Raw genomic sequence first — 25,043 nt, forward strand, 5'->3', positions numbered from 1 at the left:
GGGGCCGAGTTAATTAACGGTGCAGACTGAAAATCCAGACGCTGCATAATTATTTAAAGTCTCTGGATTTATAACCTCCAGATTTATCTCTTTTATTTATTATCAGTTTTGGTGTCATGGATAAATATGTTATTGCTGATTTAATAAGATGCCCCTTTAAATGTAATGTGTGTCGTGGGCACAGTTATTGGTTTTACTATTAGCGACACATTTTAATTTGAATAATCCCTTTTTTTAATTCTTTTTTCATTGGTTTTTCACAGTTTATATGAAAACGATCATGCAGCTCTCCTGTAAAACTGATATTAAATCAAAAGTACACCTTTCATAAGGTATAACATATAATAGAAAACAGAAATCAGAACAAAGGATTTTCAAATCCTCATCTCAGCGCAGTGATGAAAAAGTTAATATACAGAAGTAAAGATTTCATAAATATCGTCAATCCAGTAAACATTAGGAATTTTTGGTTCTAAAAACTCTTTCTAGAACCAAGAATCTGAAATAAATGTCCCTCAGGAGAGGAAACATATTCTGAACATGCTGCATGAACAAGGTTACAGTGTAAATTGAGTATCGTTATAAACTTCCTTGATATTTCATAAATAAAACTGACCAGATTACAGAGATACACTGGATTATATAGATAATCTCGGATTAGATTCATTTTTAAGAGTCGGATTAATCCCCTAATTTTATTTGTTAGGTCTCATCCATCAGTTTCCAGTTTAGAGGGCCAACTGGTTATGATGGTGACATATGAATAAATACATAATTACTGATTTAATAATAAGATGTACCTTTAAATGTAATGTTGCACATGTGAGTCATGGGAACAAACAGTGAGGAAGCAGATTACAGAGACACAGTGGATCACATAAATGCTATCTCGTGAGACTTCTATTATAAACGGTGTGTGAACATGTTTTTTTGGAGCTAAAAGAAAACGATGTGTTCCTTCGTTTCCCCCCCGGACCTGAACTTTGCCCTACATCAAACTTGACATGGTCTATTTTGGGCAATCACAAGAGTCACGGCGTAACGGTCGAGGCCAGAAGATCCCTGGAGCTGCCACATATCTGCTCTGGACGGATCATAATCCCAAAAAATATAAATAATCTGGAGAATGTGCAGCGAACACATGAAAAACCACCTTCATGCAACGTGTGAGGGATCGAAGCAGAACTGTGAGAGTGGAAGTTGCAGCCAAGACACTAAATATAAAAATAACTTTAAAGACATAATTTCTCTTTTCTGTAAATTTCGCACCCTGGTTTTTTTTTTCTTCTTCCAGATGTTCCTCTGTTAATCCTGTATAGAGATCAAAGCTTTTATTTACATGGATTATTACTATGTTAACATGAACAACAATACTCCGATATTAACCAGATTAAGAGTCTTAATAAAACACTTACATGAAAACAGCATGTTCTGATAAACCTGAAGGAGGTCATATACTGGGAATAAGCAAAAGTCTAATTGATACATGATTTATATCTTAATCGCATTATGTCATATTGTATATGTATAGTATATATATGTATGTTTAATCATAATCAATCAGACAAGCCGAGTCAGTGTCCTGTTTAAAAAAATTAATTTGCATAAAAGGTCTTGCATAAACTTTGGTTTGTTTTATTGCTTTATTTCATAAATGGTCTTGTATAAAATCATTATTATTATTATTATTATTATTATTATTATTAGTAGTAGTAGTAGTAGTAGTAGTAGTGTATAACATTAAAAAAAAACTTCATTTAAAACTGAGGTATTTATTATTAAAGTGCTTTATTTCATAAATGGTCTTGTATAAAATCATTATTATTATTATTATTATTATTATTATTAGTAGTAGTAGTAGTAGTAGTGTATAACATTAAAAAAAACTTCATTTAAAACTGAGGTATTTATTATTAAAGTAAAACTCAGAGTGTGGAAGTTGCAGCCAAGTGGACATCAGGTGTCCATGTACTATTACTACGTTTACAACATGGAACATGTAAAAAAGTATTATTACACACAGTGCTTGTGTAATTACTGCGATACTAAGCAACAATTGAGTTACGACATGTGGAGTATTTCAATCTGGATCACATGATGTAGACCTTTATACAATTTAATCACATTATAACATCTAATTGGAGTTTTTAATCCTTAAAATAATGAACAGTTTCATTCCACATGATAATAATAACAATGTGTTTGGGTCTTTTCATGCAGAACTGAGAACTGAGGGATTTATCATAGAAACAAAGTGTGGGTGTGGAAGTTGCAGCAAAGTGTCTCCCGGTGATTTACCAACATTACCAAACTAAATAAGTAAACGCATAATCTATATTTTCTAATCGTGCACGTCCCCCCCCACCCCCCCTGATCTCCTCTTATCCAGAGGTTAATCCCGCGAGCGCATCGCAGCCAATCGAGTCTGTCGTTGAGTTGGGCTGGGATTAGCAGGAGGCGAATGAGTTTCAATTTTACTGGATTACAGAACAAAGAGAGGGGGACAGGGACCGAGCGCCGTTAAAGGGGCAAAAGACACACAAACTGGGGGTAAAAACACAGCTCGCACGCGCACACGCGGTCCCAGCCCGCCGTCCAGATGTGGAGGATTACGAGGTTTTAGCGGACACGTCGTGGGAATCGCGGGTGATGGATTAAAACAGGGGGAATAAACCTATTCCGGGATTGGCGACGGCAACAAGGCTATTTAATCGCTAATTGAGGTGAGATTTCCTTCGCGTGTTTCCATGTCGGGCGTGTTGTGTGTCTGTGTGCGTGTGTGTGTGTTTATTTCGCGCGTGGGTCGCGTCTCGCCCTCGGCTCGGTTCGCGAATTACAGATTATAACCTGGTTTCTGCACCGGGGGAGGAGATGAAAGGGGAAAAAAGTGCTAATGCTAAGCTAGCTCTCGCAGCGCAGCTAACGAGGCTAGTTAGCTAGCGTAATGTGACAGCTAATTAGCCAGCGGGTTATTAGCCTAATTTAAGGTGACTAACACCGGGGATGGGGATTGTTAGCTCGCGGTGCTCATCCACCGGGAGGGACTCCGGAGTGTGGCCGGGGGGAGAGCGCTGTTAGCCCGGTGGTTATTATCTGGACACAGCGTCCGCTTGATGGCTAATTTATTCCCCCATACATCGCGACGGGGTTAACGGCTAGGACAACAATAGCCAGCTAGCTTTGTGCCAGCGACCGGGAGAAGCGACACACGTTGAAAGTGGACGAAACAACAGGGATATGTGACAACACAACCCGAACAGCGTGGCGGAGCTGATCAACACAACAACAGTGTTATAACGGGTTGTAAACAATTAGCTGGAAAGCACCGTGCTAATGCTACGTGTGTTATCAGAGCAGCACAGGGGCAGCGTTTCTCGTAAAGGAGCCTTGATGGAAGAGATAAAGTTTGTGTGTGTGTGTGTGTGTGTGTGTGTGTGTGTGTGTGTGTGTGTGTGTGTGTGTGTGTGTGTGTGTGTGTGTGTGTGTGTGTGTGTGTGTGTGTGTGTTGTGTGTGTGTGTGTGTGTGTGTGTGTGTGTGTGTGTGTGTGTGTGTGTGTGTGTGTGTGTGTGTGTGTGTGTGTGCTCTCAGCTGTCTGGGTTTGTGCTGGAGAACAGGACGAGTTTTTTAAAAGAACACAAACCAGCTGAGTGGAATCAAACTTCACGAGCAGATTGAATCCACAAGACCCAGAAAGTCCACATGGGTTCGATTCCCTCTGAAGGGACAGATCTATTATGATGATAACTTAATTTACACAGAGACTCTTTAAAAAAAATCTAAGGTCAAAAGTGAGGTCAAAGTGAAACAGCACAGGTCATGAAAGAAAGACTACAGCAAACATGAAGGAATCACAACTGTTATAATAACTTTATTTAATTTATAATAACTTTATACAGCACTTTTCAAACTCTTAAGTTTCAAAGTGCTTCACAAGGGCGAACAATTAGAACAAGACAGGTCATAAAGCAACAATTACAAATGTTATAACAACTTTATTTAATTTATAACATCTTTATTTATAGATAACTTCTCAAAATCTAAGTAACAATTTAAATGACTTTCCCAGATCAGCCAAAACATGATGTCACACATTATCAATCAGATTTAATAAAGTGAGACAACTAAATAAAAATAAAACACAATCTCAACATTTGCTTGAATACATCACAAACATAATCTGACAACATTTAGGACCATTTTCTAGTTTATGACAGATTTATATCCTTAACAGAATCGTGCAACATCGACCTTGTAATGTCATTCCAAAGGGGGGGGGGGCTTGTGATTGACACTTACCCCGCCCCCTTCTATGACATCACCCCCATGATATCCATGCTATACATGAAAAGTCCTGTTGACTAGATTACTACCCAATGTCCCAGATTACCCACATTCACCATAATGTGTCTTTGCTTATTCAAAGTATGACTTTATTCAGGTCATCAGAAAATGCTGTTTACATGTCAGTGTCTTATTCAGATATTTGTTGTCTTCGGGTTAATTTTGTAATATTGTTGTCCATGTAAACATGTCTAGTGACCTTAGTGGATTTTATGACGCCAGTTTTGAAAAACAGTTCTTACGAGTACAGTGCAAATCAAATACAGACCAGTACACACAGGGAACAAAACAAAAAAAACACAGATTAGTTCATACATGTACAGATTTATTACTAGATTTTTTTATGACTGACATATGTGATGTTAATATGAGAGTATTTGCTCATGATGTACACTAAACTAAGGGCCCCCACACCTGACTTACTGTGAGTGGTTACAGGTGTGTTGGTTTCAAACCACTGAAACCACTCTCCTGTGTTTATTTACCAGACTGATGCACATTGCGTGTGTTCCAGGAGGAAGAAGGAAAACCACGGTTTAGTAAGAGTTTAGCACAAAACGTTTGTCTCCGGGCTCTGTGTACTCACACAGGTATGCTCCCTTATCTACCACAGTTAAACCTAATGGGCCTGGAGGAACAGCACTTCCAGTGACATCTCACTGGTCCATCCAGTAGATTTGTTGCTCTGGTCATGGCAGGACAAGCTGCACCTACATCATCAGAGCCCCCACGGCCCAGTGCCCATTAAAGCCAGTTGTGTGGCACTTAGAAAAAATAACCCAGGCACTAACAGCCTCGTAAACAACACGGACATATAAACATGTTTCCCGTGGCTTTTCCTGGCTGAATCCAAATGGAAAATGCAGCGCGCTGTCTCCAGCAACACGTCCAAGCAGTCAAAAAGAAAGACGTGTGTCCTCGAGGCCCAACAAGCTGCGCTGAATGTTTTAAGCTTTCTTTAAAAATAGCCGTGACGTTCCTTGGCTTGTTGCGACTACCTGTGTGGTGCAGTGTGGAAATCATTGACAGGAATGTGTAACGCTTCAACCCACACGGTCTCTGCGTTCACCAAACAGGAATCTGCACAAACAAACATTCCTCCTGAGAGATGAAACGATCATTTATATCACGTGGTTAAAGTCAAACAGAGCGAAGCCAATTACGTTACCTGAAGATCACGACCTCACCTGGTTTTAGTTTCACTCAACTTCAACCTGTGCAGACGTCTGATTGGCCACAACCCTTTGGAGCCCATGTATATTTGTAATGATGACTTTGTGTGTGTTCCAACTTTATTACATCTACACAACTATTTACACACCTGAGAGACGCATCCTGTCTGCAGCCGAGACAGAAACGTGTCTCAACCTAGAACACAGATTTGTGAGTGACAGGTGTCCCACGTCGCACCCTGACGGACGACCCAGCAGCTTTGAATATGACAAGTCAGGGATTTATGACTTATTTATAATCAAATTAAGATTTCAGGTTTAAAAACTTGATGTGAAGAATTACAAAATGTGGTCACAGTTTGACCTTTAAAAAAAAAAACATGTCCGGTATTGACAGCTCCTGTCTTTTATGTCAACATTTAAACGTCCCCAGTCACCTTGAGTGACTTCTGAGCAAAATTAAATACATTTTAAAGGTTAGCTTCAAACGACACTCTGCAGATTGTTTGTGATTGTGTTATTTTTGAGCAGCTCTTTCCTGAAGCCCGAGTTGAAAGGGCAAAGTCCGAGATGTTAAAGATGTTTTACGACACCTGATAACAAGGTTTGCTGCCCGACTTTTTTTTGGCATCGGAGAATTAAGTTGTTATCAGACCTGAACTCTGGAAACTCTCCAGAAAAAATTAAGTCTGGACATTTCCCTGAGTTTTCCTTCCACACGTGAAGAGGCAGCAGGAGAGTGTCCGGGTCAGACGTGTTCACAACAACAGGAAAATGTGGAGAACATTCAGACGAGGGGTTGGCGTCTGGTTAAATCTCACAGGAAGCAGGACATGTTGTTTGTGGAACGCTCAGTGTTTGTGTTTACAGCTCATTGACAGCAGCATCGGCCCTTTATCCTTAACAGCTCTTGATCTTGTCTTTCTAAGTGTGTGTCTTTACTTTGGGGCTTCATGGAAAAGTCCAGAGCAACTGACTCAAACTTCAGGAACATGTGCAAATAACAGCCACTTTTGTGTCGTTTATTTATTTATTAATCTTGCTCCACACAGAAACGGTTAAATATTCACCACCACAGCGGCTTTGACATTATACTCTGGAGCTTCCTCCTCACAAAGCAGTTGACACGGCGTTATCCTTGAGCCTGCGCTTATCCCAACCGCTCTCCTCCTCCTCGCTACTTCCTTTTCCTCTTTAAAATATGTGAGGGAAACAGGCCATCTATTTTGAGGCCGTAATAATTTAGAAGGGGTTGTGGAGGAGTGGGGGGGAGGAGGAGGGGGGCTGATGTTTGCTGTGGCCTCAGGGGAAGCAGATTTAGACGGCCAATAGACTTGGCACGTTCAGACTGGTGCAGCTGAACCCCACCACACACCCCCCCCCCCTCTCTGTCTGTCTCTCTCTGTCCTCTCTCTATTGAGTCAGTGGCCTGGGTTTTGCCACAGGCCAGTATAATGGTTCCCAGTGTCTGGAGAGATTAAAGGCCGGAGCTGCATTGTTCAAATGCCCCGAGATTAGTTTCCAAGGAGACGGGGGTTTCAGTTGCCATGAGAACATAGTGCCTGGCTTTAGCCGAGCAGTTTTTTTTATTTTTTTTAATTTCCATTAGCATTTCCTGTCTGTTTGGCCTTGTTTGCTTTTTATTTACATTCTCTAGATCTGTACCTGCAGCGGTGGTGGAAAGTCAAGCACCTATCTTATGACCTGTTCTTCCAGCTGCTCCACGTGTCCTGAACAGGCTGAAGTATAAATGGGTTTCATGTGATATCATGTGAGCGCTCTGATTAGCCCCAGTTGACAACTTGAGGCAAACCAGAAGTTGTTAAATTTCTGATAGACTCGGCTGTTGGTCATGCTGGTGGTGTGGCCAAAGGGAGGTCCTGCTGCTGCTGCTCTGCTTTCATTGGATGGGAGGGATGTGAATATGATATGCAAGGTCCCCAGAGGATGAATCTTACCAGTTCTGGAGAGTCACTGGGAGTCTGTGTAGTAGTGAAGCCATGTGGTTGAGGTCAGTTGTCAATCCAGATGTTTCACCAGGTTTATAAAGCGTCAAATAACTAAATAAAACCAAACTTATCAGTAAGAAGAACACAAACATTTTATTTAAACTTGTTCCACCTGACGTCTGGTTTTGTGTTAAAAGTTCTCTACAATGTTTTGGATGGAATTTCATGACATTTGGTTTAAAACATTCATGATCCCCCTCAGGATGAATTTCAATAACTTATGGTGATCCCCTTAATCCTCTCTACAGCCATCATCAGGTTAAAAATCTATTTGTATGAGCAGCGTACCTGCAAACTAATGATCCTCAACTCTACTTTGTGTTTCAAGCTAATTAGTAAAAAATCGTTAATCTAGAATTAATTGAAGACTGAATGAAATGAGCATGCAAGGTGAGGGAGGAGCCTCTAGTATCAGATGCATGCACAGAATGCAAGATTCCATTTCTCTAAACTCAAAACAAATGATATCAGAAGTCGCTGCTTTGAATGTGTGTGTGTACATGAATCCATGAATCTAACACACGCAGGGTTTTGTCTGCACCGCACCGTGGTCATCTGCCTTAACTGTGTTCATCTGTCCCCTGCAGAGGCATGGCTCAGATGAGGAAGCTGGCATGCGACAGCATCAGGGCGAGCGCCCGGGGCGAGCCGCCGGTGTCGGCCCGACAGGAGATCCTCACCAGCCTGGTGTCTGCCCTGGACTCAGTGGTACGTCCGCCTCGCACAGCGTCCGCTCACTCTGCCTCTCCTCCTCTGTGCTGTCACCTTGATGAACTGCTCCTTGCAAATCAGTGAAAATCAAACCATAAAACATCTTGATAATCAGCTGCTTTGCTTTTTCAGAATCTGAATATGTTCTTGTTTATGTCACGGTGCACTTGAAACTGATGATATGTGGAACTGTGGGATCATAACTGAGAGCAGAATGAAGCATCTCTGCCAGGAGTCAGAAAGCAGATCTTCCCGTAATCAATTTACTTAATGAACTCTCGAGTCGCACTCGTCTTCCTCAGAGTTTTTTGTCTTTAATTATATCTGAGTAGATTAATCCTGCGTTCTTGTTTCTCAAGTGCATGGCGATGTCTAAGCTCAACGCCGAGGTGGCGTGTGTCACCGTGCACGAGGACAGCGTGATCGCAGTGGGCACGGAAAAGGGCCGAGTGTTCCTCAACTCCAGGAGGGAAATCCAAACAGACTTCTACAAGTTCTGCCGTAAGTTCCGCTCCGAACGGTGATTTCCACGATTCATTCCTGACAGAGCATTGATCCGTCTCATTACAGAGACAGATGCCAGACACTTACATGAAATGCACTCGTGTCAGGCGTGTCCCGGCAGGATTTAGCAGTCAGTGATCACATTCAACCAAAAGGCTTCAATAACAGCAGCTCGCAGTTGTGCCTGAAATCCGATTTCTTCGAGATAAAACGATTGAATCAATAAACCATGGCAGTTTCACACATTCTGCTCCTTATCAGATAAAACTATATATCAACAAATCTTCCTGTCTCTTCTTATTTTGAGGCTATTTCATGTGTTGAGTTTGCAAAATTACTCCCAGATCAATTCTTAAGACTCGAGCCAGAGACTCGGTTTGGAGCAGACAAGTTTAATTTAATGTGGCAGCTTCTTCTTTTTAGGGTTAAAACTCTTGTTATTCTTTAAACTCTTTAAAATCTCTAAACCTCAGCTCGTCAATAAACCATATTAAATGATAAAAGTGCTGAAACTGTTTATAAATTAAATAAATACACAATTCTGACATGTTTGTTCATCAAATTTAGCGAAATAAACACATAAAACAGATTGACCTAAAATATTTCTGAATATAGAAACACGATAAAAACATTTCTAAACAACCCATTAGTTATTTTAAACACCACAGCTTTCTGTAGCAAAATTAAAACATGTTGTAACTATTATGGTTTTTATTTTAGATCGATTTGAACAGGATCATGCAAACAACAATCTCCCGCAGGCAGGTGAGGGAAACCCCCCCGCTGCGCCATCCCCCATCGTTACCGCACTTCGCACTGCATGTGAAGGTCATCCATAAATAGAAGTAAAGAACTTAAGGAGCTCTCCATGTCATAACAATAACAATTTCCCAATTCTTACACAAAAATCAAAATATAGTGGTGATGAACATTTTGAATAAATTGCCTCACCTGTCAACCTTGACGCTTCGGGTAAAACAGCAAATAACATCCCCCTCCACCACCACCACCAGTTTAAAAAGGCTCTGACCTCCCATTACACAGTTTAATGAAAGGAGAAATTAGTTCACAGGCAACAGCAACTCCACCTTGCTTTTTGTTTTTGTGAAGAATGGAAATAAAACCTTTTGTTTTCCTGCGTCCTTCAAGCGTAACAAACGAGGACGATTTGAACTAAGTGTCTTTATGTCTCCTACTTAATCACCGATTGTTGGAGACGCTCCCACATTTATCCAGACACCTTCCAAACAAGCCATTCATTTTATTAAAGACAGATTAAAGACAAACAAGTCATTAATTTTACATGGGGCTATTTTTCAAACGGTGACACATTGATTACTTTAAAGAATAAGTCTCTCAATCATCTTGTTTCTGTGGAACCTTCAAAGTAAAGGCGCAGGCTGCTCTGTGCATTGCAAATACACAAGTCAGTTGCGGGTGTTTTCTGGAACTTTCCCACTAACTGGAATAATACAAATGTCTCAGGATGAAGAAGATGAGCCACACATGTAAAAAAAAAAAGAAAAGGGGGAAGACGAAGATGTCAACTTGGAAAGACGATGAGATATGAGAGCTTTTGCCGTTAATCCGAAATTCTCAAAGAAGTAGCAGCGACTGTAATTTCCACAGCGGTTTTGAAATGTCATGTCCGGCCTCCTGCTGCTCCCCCCCCCGTCGTCTGGATGTTTCAAACACGTCTCTGTTGTTGTGAACGTGTCTGACACAAACAACCTCCCGCTGCTTTCTTCACGTGTGGAAGAAAATCCTTGAAAAACACAATTTTCCACGTCTGAAAACTTAAACGTGACTTTGCATTTTTGTCTCCAGGGGCGCCATGTCTGCAGAGTTTGACCACAGCGAATGTCCAAACCAAAGACCAGGACGCCGAGCTCAGCAAACTGAGTAAAGACGGTGAACACGGGAAACCGAGAGCTCCATCAGACGCCCAGTCCAACATCTTTGTTCTGAGGAAGATGGTGGAGGAAGTCTTCACCGTGCTTTACAGTAAGGAAGAACCAAACACTCTCTGATTTCCTTTTCTCTCTTACTCATAACATCCCTGAGGCTGGGAGTAATTCTGCCTCGTGCAATGTGCAGGTGAAGCTGTGGGAAAGAGCAGCCTGGTCCCAGTGCCTTATGAGTGGATCCAGAAGGACCCCGGCTCTGTGGTGGCCCACGGTCTGCCTGAAGGAGTCACGCTGAAGAAGCCGTCGGAGTACGACATCAAGACTCTGATGAAGATTCTGGAGCAGAGCCACCGGATCCAGTTCACGGTAAAACGGTGAGTCCGTGAAGCCGAGCGTCTGCTGTCGGTTCCTGTGCTCTGAACAATGTCCTGCTGTGTCTGGAGAGCTGGCTTCTGTCTGAACACTTGTATCGGATTATGAAAGCAGATGTTTCACATCTGACCGCTGCACAAGAACGAATAAAAAGAAGATGTTTGGCCTTTTGGGTTTAGCCTCTAATGTTTTCCAGAGACTCGTACTTGTGTTTGGCTGGAAGCACATCGCTGCCTCCTCGTCCTCTGTGGTTTAATGGAAGAGGACAGACTGAAGTGTTTTAGTCCGGGTTAAACAGGGTTTTTAATTCAGCTGTAAATAAAACACTCTCTCAGGTTTCATGTCCGTCTCTCCAGAACATCTTTCCTTCATAACAACAGAGGCAATGTTTAACAGGATTATTGACAGATGGTGGACAAGAATCAGATCTGTGTGTTTTTAGTCAACAGCGGCCACACAAGTAACAAAAAGGATGTTAATTATATGTAATAATAGAAATGTTTAGTTTAAATATTAAATAAGAAACATCAGAATCAGGGAAACTCATGTTGAGGAACAGCGCATGGGCAATTGTGCAGAATCTGCCAATGAGAGCAAGCTGAAGAGGATGTTGTGAACTTGTGTTTAGAACCAAAACATGAAGCCTGTTTTCCACTGGTCACAAACCCACTAACACCCAGTAACATCTTGCTTTTGTTTATGTGAATTAATACAATTGGCATTACCTCCTTGGTCAACTTACTTTTATCGACTCTGATCGTCAATGATGGAAACGTCTTCTTCTTTATTTGATCAGTCGAGACGCTGCACCTTTTCCAACGTGACGTTATGATTGAACCTCTTTGCATTTCAGTGTAAATAGAAACAAATATTTTGTGTTTTTGCATCTTGGAGTCAAAGTGCAGCTGAAATAATTTCTCTGTGTCGTGCAGGATGCAGGTTTGACAGGGAACAGGGTAAAAGCAACCACAGTAGTATTATCTCTTGTCTCCATTTGGAGCATGTTGTGCTTCCCTCTTCTGACACGTTGGTTTCAACATGACTCAGCTGCAGGAGAAATAGGCTGACTCATCAACTGGTAATGGATCAGGAGTCTACCCAGATTTAAAAGAAGTGGAGACATGTCGTCCATCTTAAATTACAGTTAGAGTTTCTTCTGCCGCAGCAGATGCAGCGTAAGCCAGGAGAAGCCTGGCAGGTGATTGCAGTTGGCAAACAAGAAGCTTGATGTCAAGCTGTGATGTCTTTAACCTTTCAAACGCATCAAACATTCAGATTAGGATCGAGTGGAACCTAGAGGCAGAATCTATTTTTGTCTTGATCCTGATTTCTTCTTCTCGTGCTCAGGCCGGCAGAAGATTTGTCTCGAGAAGCCAAGTCCAGCACCGATGTCAATCACAACACTTCCACCGCCGCCACCGTGACGCCAAGCAGCCACGGTGTGGGGAAGACCCCCGCCCCAGTAGCCCCGTCATCAAGTCCCGCCACTTCCAGCAACTCTGTCCTGTCGGACTTCCTGTACGGCATGCCCATGTCCTCCAAACCCCACCCAGACAGCAAGCTGGACTTCAAACCCCTGTCCCTCCTCAACCTGGGCAAGGACCGACTGGCCAACTGGACAGCGGGGACGGACAAGACATGTTCCAAGGACGGCTCTAACAACGGTGAGGTGTGCGTGTGCGGATCGGAGGGACGGTTCCAACAATGGAACGTGGTCATGAGGCTCCCTGGGTATTTCCCATTCACACCAGTGATGTTCCCAGTGAACACTTGAAACAGTTGGAAACAGACAGATCTTGACTTTGAGCTTTTTCTCATATAAAATGAGATTTTATCTGTTAAACTCTTAACAGTAAGAAGAACAGTCTGTGTTTAGAGTCCATCTCATCCCGAGCCTCCAGTGAGACAGTTTCAGTCGTTGGGTTGAAGTCAGATTGTTTTAGTACAAATTATTTCATTCAGAGCAGCTTTTTTATTATTGCACATTTCCCTCTTATACTCGTGTCCCTGAAGGAATCATTCAACTACCAACGACCAACACTCACTTACCTGTGATTGAAATTCTCGAGGAGAATACTAAACCTCTATAATGTAGATAAACACACCCAGTTCTATACTGTGGTAGTTTTCCATCTTTTCCAGTTAATTAACTACTTAAGTGAAGTAATTCTAAAAGCTGGAGAAACAATTTACTGAATGAGAGGATTTCTCTGTGAAATGAGGTTGAAGTGAATATATGAATAACTCAACAGAGATTCGCTTTCAACTTTCAGATGAGACAACTCGACTACCTGGTGATCAAGGCCAGAGTCCTCCCGGTGTCCACATCTCCAAGAGGCTGCTCTTCTCTATCGTGCATGAGAAATCAGGTTAGTCTGAACCTATGACCTGAAAGATTGAAGTTAGAGCAAATACAGTATTAGCGAGTAGCTGTGACCCAGTAGTGTGAACACCAGACACACACATAGCTACAGAGATGTGTTTTAAGAATACAATGCAAACTAATAACTTCCTGTGTCTGTCATTTCAATTTCAAAGCACTTTAAAACTTTAAATCCTTCTACAAAGGAATCTGAGGGTTTTGTTTAATATCTTCTTCGTGTGTTTTTCCTCGTTCTGCTTGGATTTTATAGACTCGCACAGTAGCCGCGCCTTGTTTACTGAACCCCGGCTGAACGTTACTAACCCTTCACCATTAAGGGCTGAGCTACTAAGATGTCAACCGTAATCCTTTAAGAAGATTGCACTCACTCCCGAGTTGACATTGAGAAGATGGAGACGATTAATTTCCAGATCTTTTTAGCGCCGCACTGGAATAAAGCTCATTTAAATGTTAATGCTCCTTTTTTTTTTACATAAAAGATGTTTTGTTTCACTCGTCCCTCTCCTGCAGAAAAATGGGACTCGTTCATTCGGGAAACTGAAGACATCAACACGCTGAGAGAATGTGTTCAGATTCTGTTCAACAGTCGATACGGTGAGAGAAGCAGCTCCGTGCATTCTGCTGTTAGGGGGAAAAGATTTTGAACGTTACTTTGCCTCCTCGAGTGGATGATTCTGTGCGTGTCTATGGATGTTGATGGATTGGGGTCACTGCTTCAGTTTGATGATCTTCTCCTCAGTGATACACACGAGACGCACATCTGTAATCACAGTGAACTGTTCAATTCTAAAAGATGAATGTCTGAGGAAGAAGAAAGAAAAGTTAAAGGAGACATGCTCTGCTCATATTTAGATTGATAATCATAATTTACTTAATTCAAAAGGTTCACATGCTCCAATGTTCAAGAACACGTCACTTTCCTCATTAGTGGGCGTGCAGCATCCTCAATTCAGGCTCCACCCCCCCCCCCCCCTGCCCAATCCTGCAAATATGGTTACATCTGATTTCATAAAACTAACAAAATGTCAAACTTGAGGTTTCAAATCCGCAGCTCACAAACCAATGGTTAATGTCAAAGCGGAATAAGTTTCCTTTAATGTTTTGAAATATTTCCATTGTTTTGCTGCTGATTTGAAAGTATTCCAAAGATACTGCTGTGTATTTATACTTTAATTAACTCTTTTCTACCAACAGCATCACAACTGTGTTTCTATAATACCTCTTTTCTTCCTGTCCCCCCCCCCCCCCCCTGCAGCTGAGGCCCTGGGTCTTGATCACATGGTGCCTGTCCCCTACCGCAAAATAGCCTGCGACCCCGGTGCCGTGGAAATCATCGGCATCCCCGACCAGATCCCCTTCAAGAGACCCTGCACCTACGGAGTCCCCAAGCTCAAACGCATCCTGGACGAGCGCCACGGAATCCGCTTCATTGTCAAACGGTGAAGATGATTTAAGAGCTCAATTACAGAGACAGGAATAGACTTTTTTCTAAACGTTGCCGGAGCATGATTTCCCCTTCCAGGCAGACGTAACTCTCCGGGATGCGTCCGTAGCATCGCGGCGTTTGTGATTTATATTTCCAGGGGGAACACGTCGATGCACACGTTCATGAAAGTCTAATCAAGTTTAATTCAGTCCCCGAGTGGAGGTCGTGATCCGGCGCCACTCCGCCAGACTGCAGCAGCCACTTTTATTTGCGGGGGGGGGGGGGTTTAATAAGAAGCGGAGCAGGCCGATACCATCTGTCTCCTAAACGTCTGCTTCCTCTCGCACGCTGACATCCCGCCGACCGCTAAACCGTCTCCACCCGCCTCCACCCGTCTCCACCCGTGTCCCAAACGACTCCCCTGCCGGCGCGCCCTTCTAACGGCCGCTCCCCCCCCCCCCCCCCCCCCCCCCTCCATTTGTTTAAGCTAATTTAAACGAGCCACCATGCCTTGTTTGAGATAACACATCTTTTTAACGAATCCTGCAGGCGGCTCATTAGCGTTAATACAATTAGGAAAGATGGAAAATGTGATTAATTCAGAATTACATCACACTCCCATTGTCAGTGAGGGACGCTCCAGATGCAGGCCCTGATGTTCTCTCCATCGTGTTTTTAAACACACTGATCGTTAGTTCTAATGGTCTCCGGTCTCTGATTGGATATTCATAATAATGCTCATGTTAGTGCCGTGCATCCACACAGCGCGTTTCTGTTGCTTTACATTCTCCACTCCCCCCCCCCCCCTCCACTATCCTGAGGGGACGCCACAATACGCCTGATATGAAATCCGCCATCTTGCACATTTGGAGTCTGTGCAGCAGCAATCAGGGGCGGAGCCACAGTAGCAAAGTCCTGCTGATACACATCCTAAACCAATCACCAGTCAGTTTCAGCTGTCAATCATGATGTTTCACCTCGTTTGTATATCATCAAATAAGTTATTAAACCCAAACTTATCAGAAACTATACACTTGAACATCAGTGTTATGTGTCGTCCATCTTTATTTACACTCTATGGTTTTGCCTCACCAGTGATGATAGAAACAATGAAAGCAGCTGTTGAAAAATCATTAACTAGGTCATCTTGCTTTATTGAGATATTAAATAAATTATAAACGTGCAGCTGGAAGATTCAGAGGTTACGCTGCCATAAAAAAAATTCTTTTTACAAATAGATGTAAATAACCAGGACTTATGAATCACGTTAACAGCGGGACAACGTGCCAGAAGTCTGGAGAATCCGTCCAGGAGCGAATCTCTACACACGGTTATTTTTAGAAGGATTCAGTGGAAACAAAAGGAGAGACTCAATTAGCTGATTGTTTAAAGAGCACGTGTGTAACGAGCTGTTAACGACATGTTCCTCCTCGTGTGGAGCTTTGCATCATGGGTTGTTTTTTTTCCGCCCCTGGAGCTTGAACGCTTTTTGAACTCGGTGACTAATGACCCACTTTTTCTTTATATTGCAGAATGTTTGATGAAAGGATTTTCACTGGTAAGAGACTGATTCATTTACTTTTTTGTTTTAAAGCCATTTTCTCACGGCTCTGAACTGTGATTCAGAAATGTATGAATTTCAAATCAGGGCCTTAAGTAATTCTGTGACTAAAATATTCATTCATGTCTGTTGTTCTAGTCATACGTCTTAAATTGTCATTTATCATGGTCTTAGAAAGTATTAAATATAACTTGTTGAAACCCTGTTTATACAAATTACTTTAAACCCTCAAAGATCACTGACAGAGCTACTGAGGTAAAGTCTGAATTCTATGGAAATGAAAAGTGATCTTTGTTTTCAGAGGGAGGTTTGGCTTCCATGTGTGCTCTTGTGTGGAATGCAGCCCTAACCCCGGGCTTCTAGTTGAACCATATTTCTCAGTATCTTTAGGTTTAATTACAGTAACTGTCAAACAGGGAAACTGGCCCGTCGAGTCTTTATTTAAACTCCCCCGATGTTTCTAATCCAATGGGAGGCAGCGTTTGCTCATCTTCTTCTCCCCCGTCTTGTTTGTTCAAGCTGCTGGAAAGATGGCGAGGGAGGAGGGGAAGCACGACCTGGGCTCCGCACCTGAGGACGGCTTCCCCGACAATCTGAGCATCCCCCCCTCCGGAGCAGAGCTGCTCAGCAACCCCCTCAGCAGCAGGTCAGACGCAGGAGTCCACCACACTGTTTATGAAACTGAGAATATGAGACGGGGGCATGCAGCCAAGTGATATCGTATTTATAACCTACCTCACTCGTAGTGTGGAGTGAGTTCAACAGTTTAAATATGCTGCTCTGCATAACTTTGAATTTGCATTGCAGCCGTGACACAGGCTTTTATAAGAGTCATTTAAATATCATATCATTTAATTTGGCCTCATTTTAGTGCATCTTCTTCTTAATATCCATATGTAATAGGCCTGTAGCTTTATAGTACATCCACATGACACGTCGACATTCATCTATTCATACTCATATTCACACAGAGCGTCTGTTTAAAGCACTTTGGCAGATTTATTACGGTTTTCAGACATAAAAATGTCCTTAAAATTGTGTCTGGACATTCCTTTCACTTATAAAGAATTTACCCGGAGCTTATTTCAGTCGTACCCGTTCTTTACAACAGGAAAAAGTTCAGAACATTCAGGGGGAGGGCTGACGTCTCGGTGGAACAGCAGGAGACGGGACAGGCTCTCAAACCTATTTTTAAAAGTCGATATCTTCATCTTTTTCATTCTGAGAAGTTTGTGTTTGAATCCGTCACGTGTTAGAAAAGAACTTCCACACGTCCACTCGCTCGCTGTTTATTTTATCTCACTCACACGCTGGTATCACAGACGTCGATGTGAAATAAAACCAACAACCCTCTAGTTAGTTGTCGATCCGCTCTGCCTCCTGAGCCACAGCTGCCATAACCAGTTTCCCATCTCTGACCCATGTCCTGCCAGATAACAAAAATGTCTTAAATGTCAATCACCAATATGTGTTTCATTCCCCTCCTCAGATCGACGAGTGCGTGTGTGAGTCCCCTGGTGGACGGTGAAGCAGGTACGTGCTCTACACAAACTCCTCTCCGTCTGGAGTAACACAATATTTAAACCCCCTGGGAACAAATGAACGTTTTTAATGCCGTGTTAACACTCTTTGGAAATCTTTTAAAATCCGTGTGTTCTCAGTCCATTCAGCTCAAGTCTGTCGCCGACTTAAATCTGTTTAACGCAGCCGTAAAAAACACAAAGCCGCAGACTGATGGGAGCTCAGGCAGAATGAACTGTTGTCTCTCCACAGGCCCTTCGGGAGATTGCATTCCTCTGAAAAGGATTAAAACGGAGCCTCCAGATGGGGAAATCATTCAAGTTACAGTGCCAGGTAAGTCAGCGCACACTCAGCAGCCCTTCACTCCGAGCTACTTCACTTCTTCAAGCCAAAGCAGAGGTGGTTTTTTTTCATAGATTATCGCTGATATATCCCGTGTTTGTGAAACAGAGTCAGAATATAGAAGCTACCGTCTGTCTTCACATGTCAGCAGCAGCTTCACGATGTGGTTTTACTCTGAGAGCGTCGGCTGCTGCCTCTTCTCCAGCTTCACTGTCGGATCTGTAACATCTGAACACTGCACAACATCTGCTCTTATTAATCAACAATGTGAGATCGATGCCACAGAGAAGACAGTTTGGGCTTTGCTGTTAAATTTGAACGTTTTCTGACAGCAGCAATACCTGATGCACAGATTGTTTTTTTATGGAGTTAGTCAGGATGGGAATAAAACTTATAGTATTGTTTTATTGCATTTGGATGCAAACAAACAATGTTTAGGGAAGTGGACGTGAACTTGTTTTTACTGAGCTGTTTACATGTTAAAAGTGTTATTATCAGTTTTTCCTCACCCTCGTCGACAGTTAATTACAGAGGAAGTTGCACCTTGTTCAGATTATTGAGGTGAATCGTGAATTTGGGAGAAAAAAATATAACTTCATTTGATTTGATCCATCAAAAGTATAAATACACTGGTTGTAAACACTTATTTTTAAACAACACTGTTTTCATTGTGATGTGCATATCTGGAATGGACTCATTGTTGTCCCTTGTGGCGAGTGGGAGGAATTACACCCCTACAAAAGGGGTTCTAAGCAGTTCTGCAGATTATTTCATTGTTAGATTGATTTATATTCATCTCCAAGGGGAATTAAATAAAAACCAACAACCCACTGTTCCTCCAGATGCTGGTACGAGTGGGGAGGAGCCCAGCGAGCCCGTGGCCGAGCCTGTGTCGGCGGCAGCTCGTCCAGCCACAGCCTCGCCCTCCACTCAGCCGGCCCCCCCTGCTCCCGTGGCTCCCCATCACCCGCCAGAGAATCACACAGGTAACGTCAGCCGAGTCGGCCCCCACCTCCATTTCATCTACATCCTTCTCACCGCAGCCCCCCCCAACCCCCGGAATGCCAGCTCTCTGTGCCGCCCCGGCGTCCACCACTGACCCCTCACCACACTCTGGCCCCCTGCAGGCCGCTAGATAAGCTGCAGCACGTATGAAACCACTTTTCTCAGATACTTTATCTTCCACGTTCCCACTTCCCCACCGACCAAACCCCCCCCCCCCAACCCAGTCCCTAATAGACACAACCCCAGTCCTACAAAATCCCACTTACCCAACTCTGACCCACTGTAGCTCCTCCCTCCTCCCTTGTAAACCCTCTCACCTGTGAAGGGCACCGTGCATCAGCTGTCGATAGTCCCCTCTCTCTCTTTATCATAATAAACTGAGTTTCTCTTGCTAACGTCTCATCAGAGACATTTATCCAAACTGATGCACTGTGCTCGTCTCCAGAGTCTGAGTGATATCATCCTCTAGTTCTGCCCCCGGGAAGTTAGTGTGTTAGAAAAACAAAGATTCCTGTCGAACAGTCCCCGGCTTCACCTAACACTGACCCGCCTGTAGACCGAAGCCCCTCCCCCTTTTAGAGTCAGGTGACCAGGAACCTTTGAGCAGACGCCGCTCTCTTCCAACCGCTCATTTGACAAATTGTGATTAAAGGGAACTTCCTCGTACCGAGCTCGTTAACCCCAGAGGCCGACCGATTCATCGATTGAACAAGAAGAATCGTCTCATATGAGCCTTTAACAGACTTATCAGGATATAAAGAAGAATAAGAACAGAATAAACAATGCAGAAAAGATGTGCATCTATTTCTAACACCTGATGGTGGTGTCACACCGAAGCTGCAGAGCGGGAGCTGTCTACTCAAAGTGATCCTGGTCGTAGCGAGCAGTTCTTTCAAGAGGCGTTTTGTTTTGTTTTGTTTTATTTTATTTGATTGTTCCGTGTTTCAAGTTTTCTTTTCTTTCACAATGACCCTGAAGGAAAGACACTGGAGGTAAGAGCAGCGAACGTCACATGGTTGTTTTATTGGCTGTCGCAGGTTCTGACACTTTTTAATTAAAACTCTGCTCCAGTGAAACAAGGCGACTCAGCAGAAGTGAGGTTTAGTTAATAAAGTGTCAAAGTGTGTGAAGCCTGAGTTGTAACTGTACTGGATATATAATAATAATATATATATATATACAATAATGTTAGATTCTTGCAGTATATTACAGATGATCTTGGGTTTTACCAAATTGAGTTTAATGCAGTTAATCATATGAAACTTTTGTATAATTAAGCATTAGACTAAAAATAAACAATTTTTAAACTTTGACATCTTTTGTCAATCTTGCAATTGCATAAAAATCCTTCAAACAGCTTTTGTAAAATAATAATTATATTATACAGGATGTTCATTAATCAATTACACTGAAAGAGGCTGGATGATAGTTTTACTGCAGCTGTTTACTGAAGTAAACGTATTAATGTTGCTTGTTAATTTGTTCTTGTCCTGTTTCCAACTGGACAAATTGTTTTTATGAATAAATGTTGTTTCTGCTGTTTTAATCAAAGTGGAACCAAACCTCACTTTCAACACACTTCACTCACAATGAAGGATATTTAAATAAAAGTAATTTCCTTCAGCTCAGTTTAATATTAAACCATCAAGTCATTAACGACATCTCATCTTTGAATTATCTGTCGTAGAAATGTTTTAAAAAGCAGCTGCTCATGTTTTTCTTGCTTCTTGCAGCTGAGGCTCTTTCACCGGGCGCGGCCTCCCAGAGCGTCAGAAGATCCTCTGAAGGTAGAGTGGAAGAAACACACATTTCATCAAACCACCAAGGAATTAAGTGTTTTATCTCTGTGTATAACATTAGCTGCTTTCAGACATGAACTGAACTCTGGACATTTTCTGGAACTCGTCTAAAAAATGTCTGAGTGAGTCCGTGTGAGAAAACAGCAGGTGTCGATGTGCGACAAACAAAAACCGAATTTCTACGTCACGCTCCGACCTTCGCCTGAATGTTCCAGACATTTTCCCTCTTGTTGTGAACGAGTCTGACCCCAAACAACCTCCTGCTGTGTTTCTTCATTTGTGAAACACGAGGAAAGTTCCAGAGGTTCCAGTCTGGAGTAAAACCCAACAGCTGCACATCCCTCTCCTCCAGCTGTGGCCCTGGCTCCTCGACAGCAGCCCTTAGACGTCCCATCATATAAAAACTGTTTCTCTGAACTTCTCATATTTAGCAGCAGCGGCTCGAGAGCGTTCACTGTGACATCATCATGCAGTTATGATAATTCTCAGTTTTATGGTCAACGTGTTTTCTTTGACTTCAGGTGCAGTAGAGTTGATTCTTGGTTTTTAATCACGTCGACCTCGATAATCACTTCCAGCTGTTTCTCCGCCCCGGTGGTGAACTCGTACAATTCTCCCCCGCCTCCATTAGTTAAGATCCCCGGTGATAAATACACAGCTCGGCCGGTTTGTCTTCACCGGGTCAACGTAGGACAGGGAGCATTTATCAAAATAGAGCTGTCGAGGGGACAGTGGGAATGTGTGAGGGTGAAGACACCCCCGCTGACAGAGCTGCCCTCCTGTAATGATTCTCCTCTGATGCTTAAGGTGTTAATGTTGTGTCTGTTTCCCTCTGACTCTCAGCTGGGAGTCTGGTGGAGGACATCGGTGAAATGATTCTCCAGCTCCGGAGACAAGTGGAGAGCCTCTTCGGCCTGAAGTACGGTAAGCTACCAGTGGTGGTGGTGGAGCTTTACCATCAGGAGGGGGGAGGTGGTGGAGCTTTACCATCAGGAGGGGGGGAGGTGGCGTCGGGCCCGTTCATGTTTCAGTAAGACTTTGATCTGCACATGTTCACACACTTCACCGACGCACACAGATTAAAAAGGTCGAGCTTTTAAAGCCTGTTTGAATATTAATATCCAACATTTAAGCCTTTTAAATTATTTAACATGTTGGAATTAGTCTGTCGAGCGACGGGCAAATCGGAAAGGAGGAGGGGAGGAGGGGAGGAGGGGAGGAGGGGAGGAGGAAGTTTAAACTCACTTTCACATCAGAGGAGTTTTCAGCCTCAGCGTGAATCACCAGTTGAACATTGATGCTGGAGCACGAGTGTGAAACCACATCAGGTCACAGACCAGTTAGTGTTTCTGCAGGAATTAATGTTTCCAGGTTTCTGTCCAATTCTCGTGAACACGAAATCTCAGGAGCGGCTTTCAATTATTAACTGATGGATAATGTTGAGGGTCAAAGGTCAATGTGAACACGTCGTCTTAAGAACGCCCTCCAGAGAGAAACCTTTCAGATCTGGGGTCAATGTTCACTTTGACCTTTTTAACATCAACATTTCTAACACATTGCTGGTGGAGGAGTTCACCTTTGTGCTTTTCCCATGGTGCATCATGTTCCACGTCACGTTTGCATCACTCTGGATCACAGCCCATAAAAACCTGCATCTACGGCAGAGTCGTTTGATATTTGTGGTTGTAAGTGAGGTCTTAGAACCACAGGGTCTTAGGACCAATAGAAAAGCAGCTTTAGACTCACAGATTGAGGAATTAGATCGAAGTAGTCAAAGGTCCCTTCTCATCATAGTCAAGTTAAATATCTTCATCTCTTGCTTCTCTCCTCTCCCTCAGCTGAAGCTCTGGGGCTTCCTGAACCAGTCAAGGTTCCCTACTCCCGGTTCCAGATGTATCCGGAGGACCTGTACGTCACCGGGCTGCCGGAGGGGATCTCCATCCGGAGGCCCAACTGCTTCGGAGCCGCCAAGCTGCGCAAGATCCTGTCGGCGAGCAGCCAGATCCAGTTTGTCATCAAGAGGTGAGAGTCAAGAGTTCATTGTTAATTCATGTGGATTTTGTTTTTACTTTCATTATCAACACTTAACAATCTGTTTGTGTGTCTTCAGGCCGGAGCTGTTAACGGAGCAAGTGAAACAAGAAATGCCTTCAATCCCCGTGTGTGACTCAGGTTGGTCCGTGCTCAGGAGTCAGTTTGAACAAATACAGAAAACAGCTTTATATATATATATATATTCAGCTTTGCAGTAATTTCCCTGCGATAGTTAAAGTTCTGAAGATAGTATAAGGAATATAGTAGTGTATTAGTAGAGCTGTGTGCAGGAAATCCCCAAATCTAGTGGTCAAATCATCTCTAACATCATTTCTCTAGAAGAAGAAGATGAATCTCTTGCAGTGATTTTCCTGCAGCTTCTGTTTCTCCAGCTTCTATCTGCCACAGAACTCAGTCACTGGAACAAACATCTGTTTTGTTCTGTTCATCTTAAAGAGGAGATAAAAAACAAAACTTTTAACCTTCAAGTGTTTTTGTTTTTCAAAGATCTGGACACGAAGGACGCAGCTTCAGACGACTCCGCTGCTGCGTCCAAGAGACCGGGCTTCTCAGGTACGTCCCCTCGTCTTCATCACACGAGGAAGAGTCCTGTTCAAACTTTAATGAGCCGAGTGCGCTGCCGTTTATCACTTTGCAATCTCAGTAACTGCAGCACGCTCTACAGGAGGACGCTGCGGCAGCGGACATTTAGAAAGTTGTCCTCTGTCTCCAGAGTGCCTGGAGTCCAAGCTCTCCAGGATCGACCTGGCCAACACGCTGCGAGAGCAGGTCCAGGATCTGTTCAACCGGAAGTACGGGGAGGCGCTGGGCATCAAGTACCCGGTGCAAGTGCCTTACAAGAGGATCAAGAACAACCCGGACTCGGTCATCATCGAGGGGCTCCCCCCCGGCATCCCCTTCAGGAAGCCCTGCACCTTCGGGTCCCAGAACCTGGAGAGGATCCTGGCGGTGGCCGACAAGATCAACTTCACCATCACCAGGTGGGAGACACACGACTCTACATTAACTTTAAAAAGCTCAAAACTTTATCCATCAACCTGCTGCACTGCACCGAACCACATGAATGTTCAGGAGGAACTTATGATTCCTTTTATCATGGATTAATAAGTTGATGCACTTTTCAATTAATTGATCTTTTCGATAAAAAGTCAGGAAATAGAGGAAACTGCACAAACACAACTTCTGAGAGAGGATAAAAGTCACAAATACACATTTAGGAGAAAGTGTAAACTGAAAAGTCTTTAGTATATTTTGTTTAATCAAGTGTGTAGATTGTTTCACATTATTTTTGTATAATAACAAGTATCTGCAACCTGAATAAACAACACAGGCTTAATATTAACTTTGGCTCTGACATTAGTTTGAGCTTTTTTAGCATCTGTTCAACATCAAAATACAGAAAATGTTAAAATATTAAAATTCTTTGGTTAAGTTAAGAAATCCAAGGAAAAATTTAATTACATTTCTTTGCTCATCCTCTAATTTTACACTAAAGTTAATTGAGTAGTTTCTGGTAGAAAAAGGACGAACACTCATCTCAGAACTGAAACATTCTTCATCATAACAAACCGGATTCAATATTTACTATTGAAGCAAATTATGTTTTTTATAAAACATAACTGGAATGTTTGATTTCTTTTTCCTCTTTTGAACTTCTTTGAACATTTTCTCCTTTTCAGACCTTTTCAAGGACTCATTCCAAAACCAGGTACAGCAACAGAATCAAATTTCCTGTAAATCTGATTATGAATCCACCATAACGTCAGAGAACTAACATTATGATATTTGATATGTTATGTTTCCTCAGCACCTCGACGAGTCACGTTACTGAAGAAGGCCTACGCGTCGATCAGCGGTGAGTAGAAGGTTTCACAGCCTCAGGGTTTCTCCTGTTGTTGTTGTTGTTATTGTTCTTATGAATTATGACTCTCCAC

General features: G+C 42.8%; 1 protein-coding gene across 1 annotated transcript; it reads left to right on the forward strand.

The window, feature by feature from the left end:
- Positions 1–2,400: 2,400 nt before the first annotated feature.
- Positions 2,401–24,964, forward strand: gtf2ird1 (GTF2I repeat domain containing 1; the record flags this gene model as incomplete). Its single annotated transcript, XM_053441401.1, is given in 22 exon segments — positions 2,401–2,723; positions 8,111–8,231; positions 8,594–8,735; positions 10,566–10,742; positions 10,836–11,019; positions 12,365–12,681; positions 13,291–13,386; positions 13,911–13,994; positions 14,656–14,839; positions 16,359–16,384; positions 16,907–17,033; positions 17,877–17,920; positions 18,161–18,241; positions 19,093–19,236; positions 20,989–21,042; positions 21,898–21,978; positions 22,893–23,076; positions 23,165–23,226; positions 23,596–23,661; positions 23,822–24,089; positions 24,789–24,817; positions 24,917–24,964. Coding segments are annotated over 21 exon segments (2,515 nt in total), but the record flags the coding sequence as incomplete, so codon positions are not given.
- Between the last annotated feature and the right edge of the window lie 79 nt (positions 24,965–25,043).

The sequence above is a fragment of the Pleuronectes platessa genome, chromosome 15 (assembly GCF_947347685.1).
Source record: "Pleuronectes platessa chromosome 15, fPlePla1.1, whole genome shotgun sequence".
NCBI lineage: Eukaryota > Metazoa > Chordata > Actinopteri > Pleuronectiformes > Pleuronectidae > Pleuronectes > Pleuronectes platessa.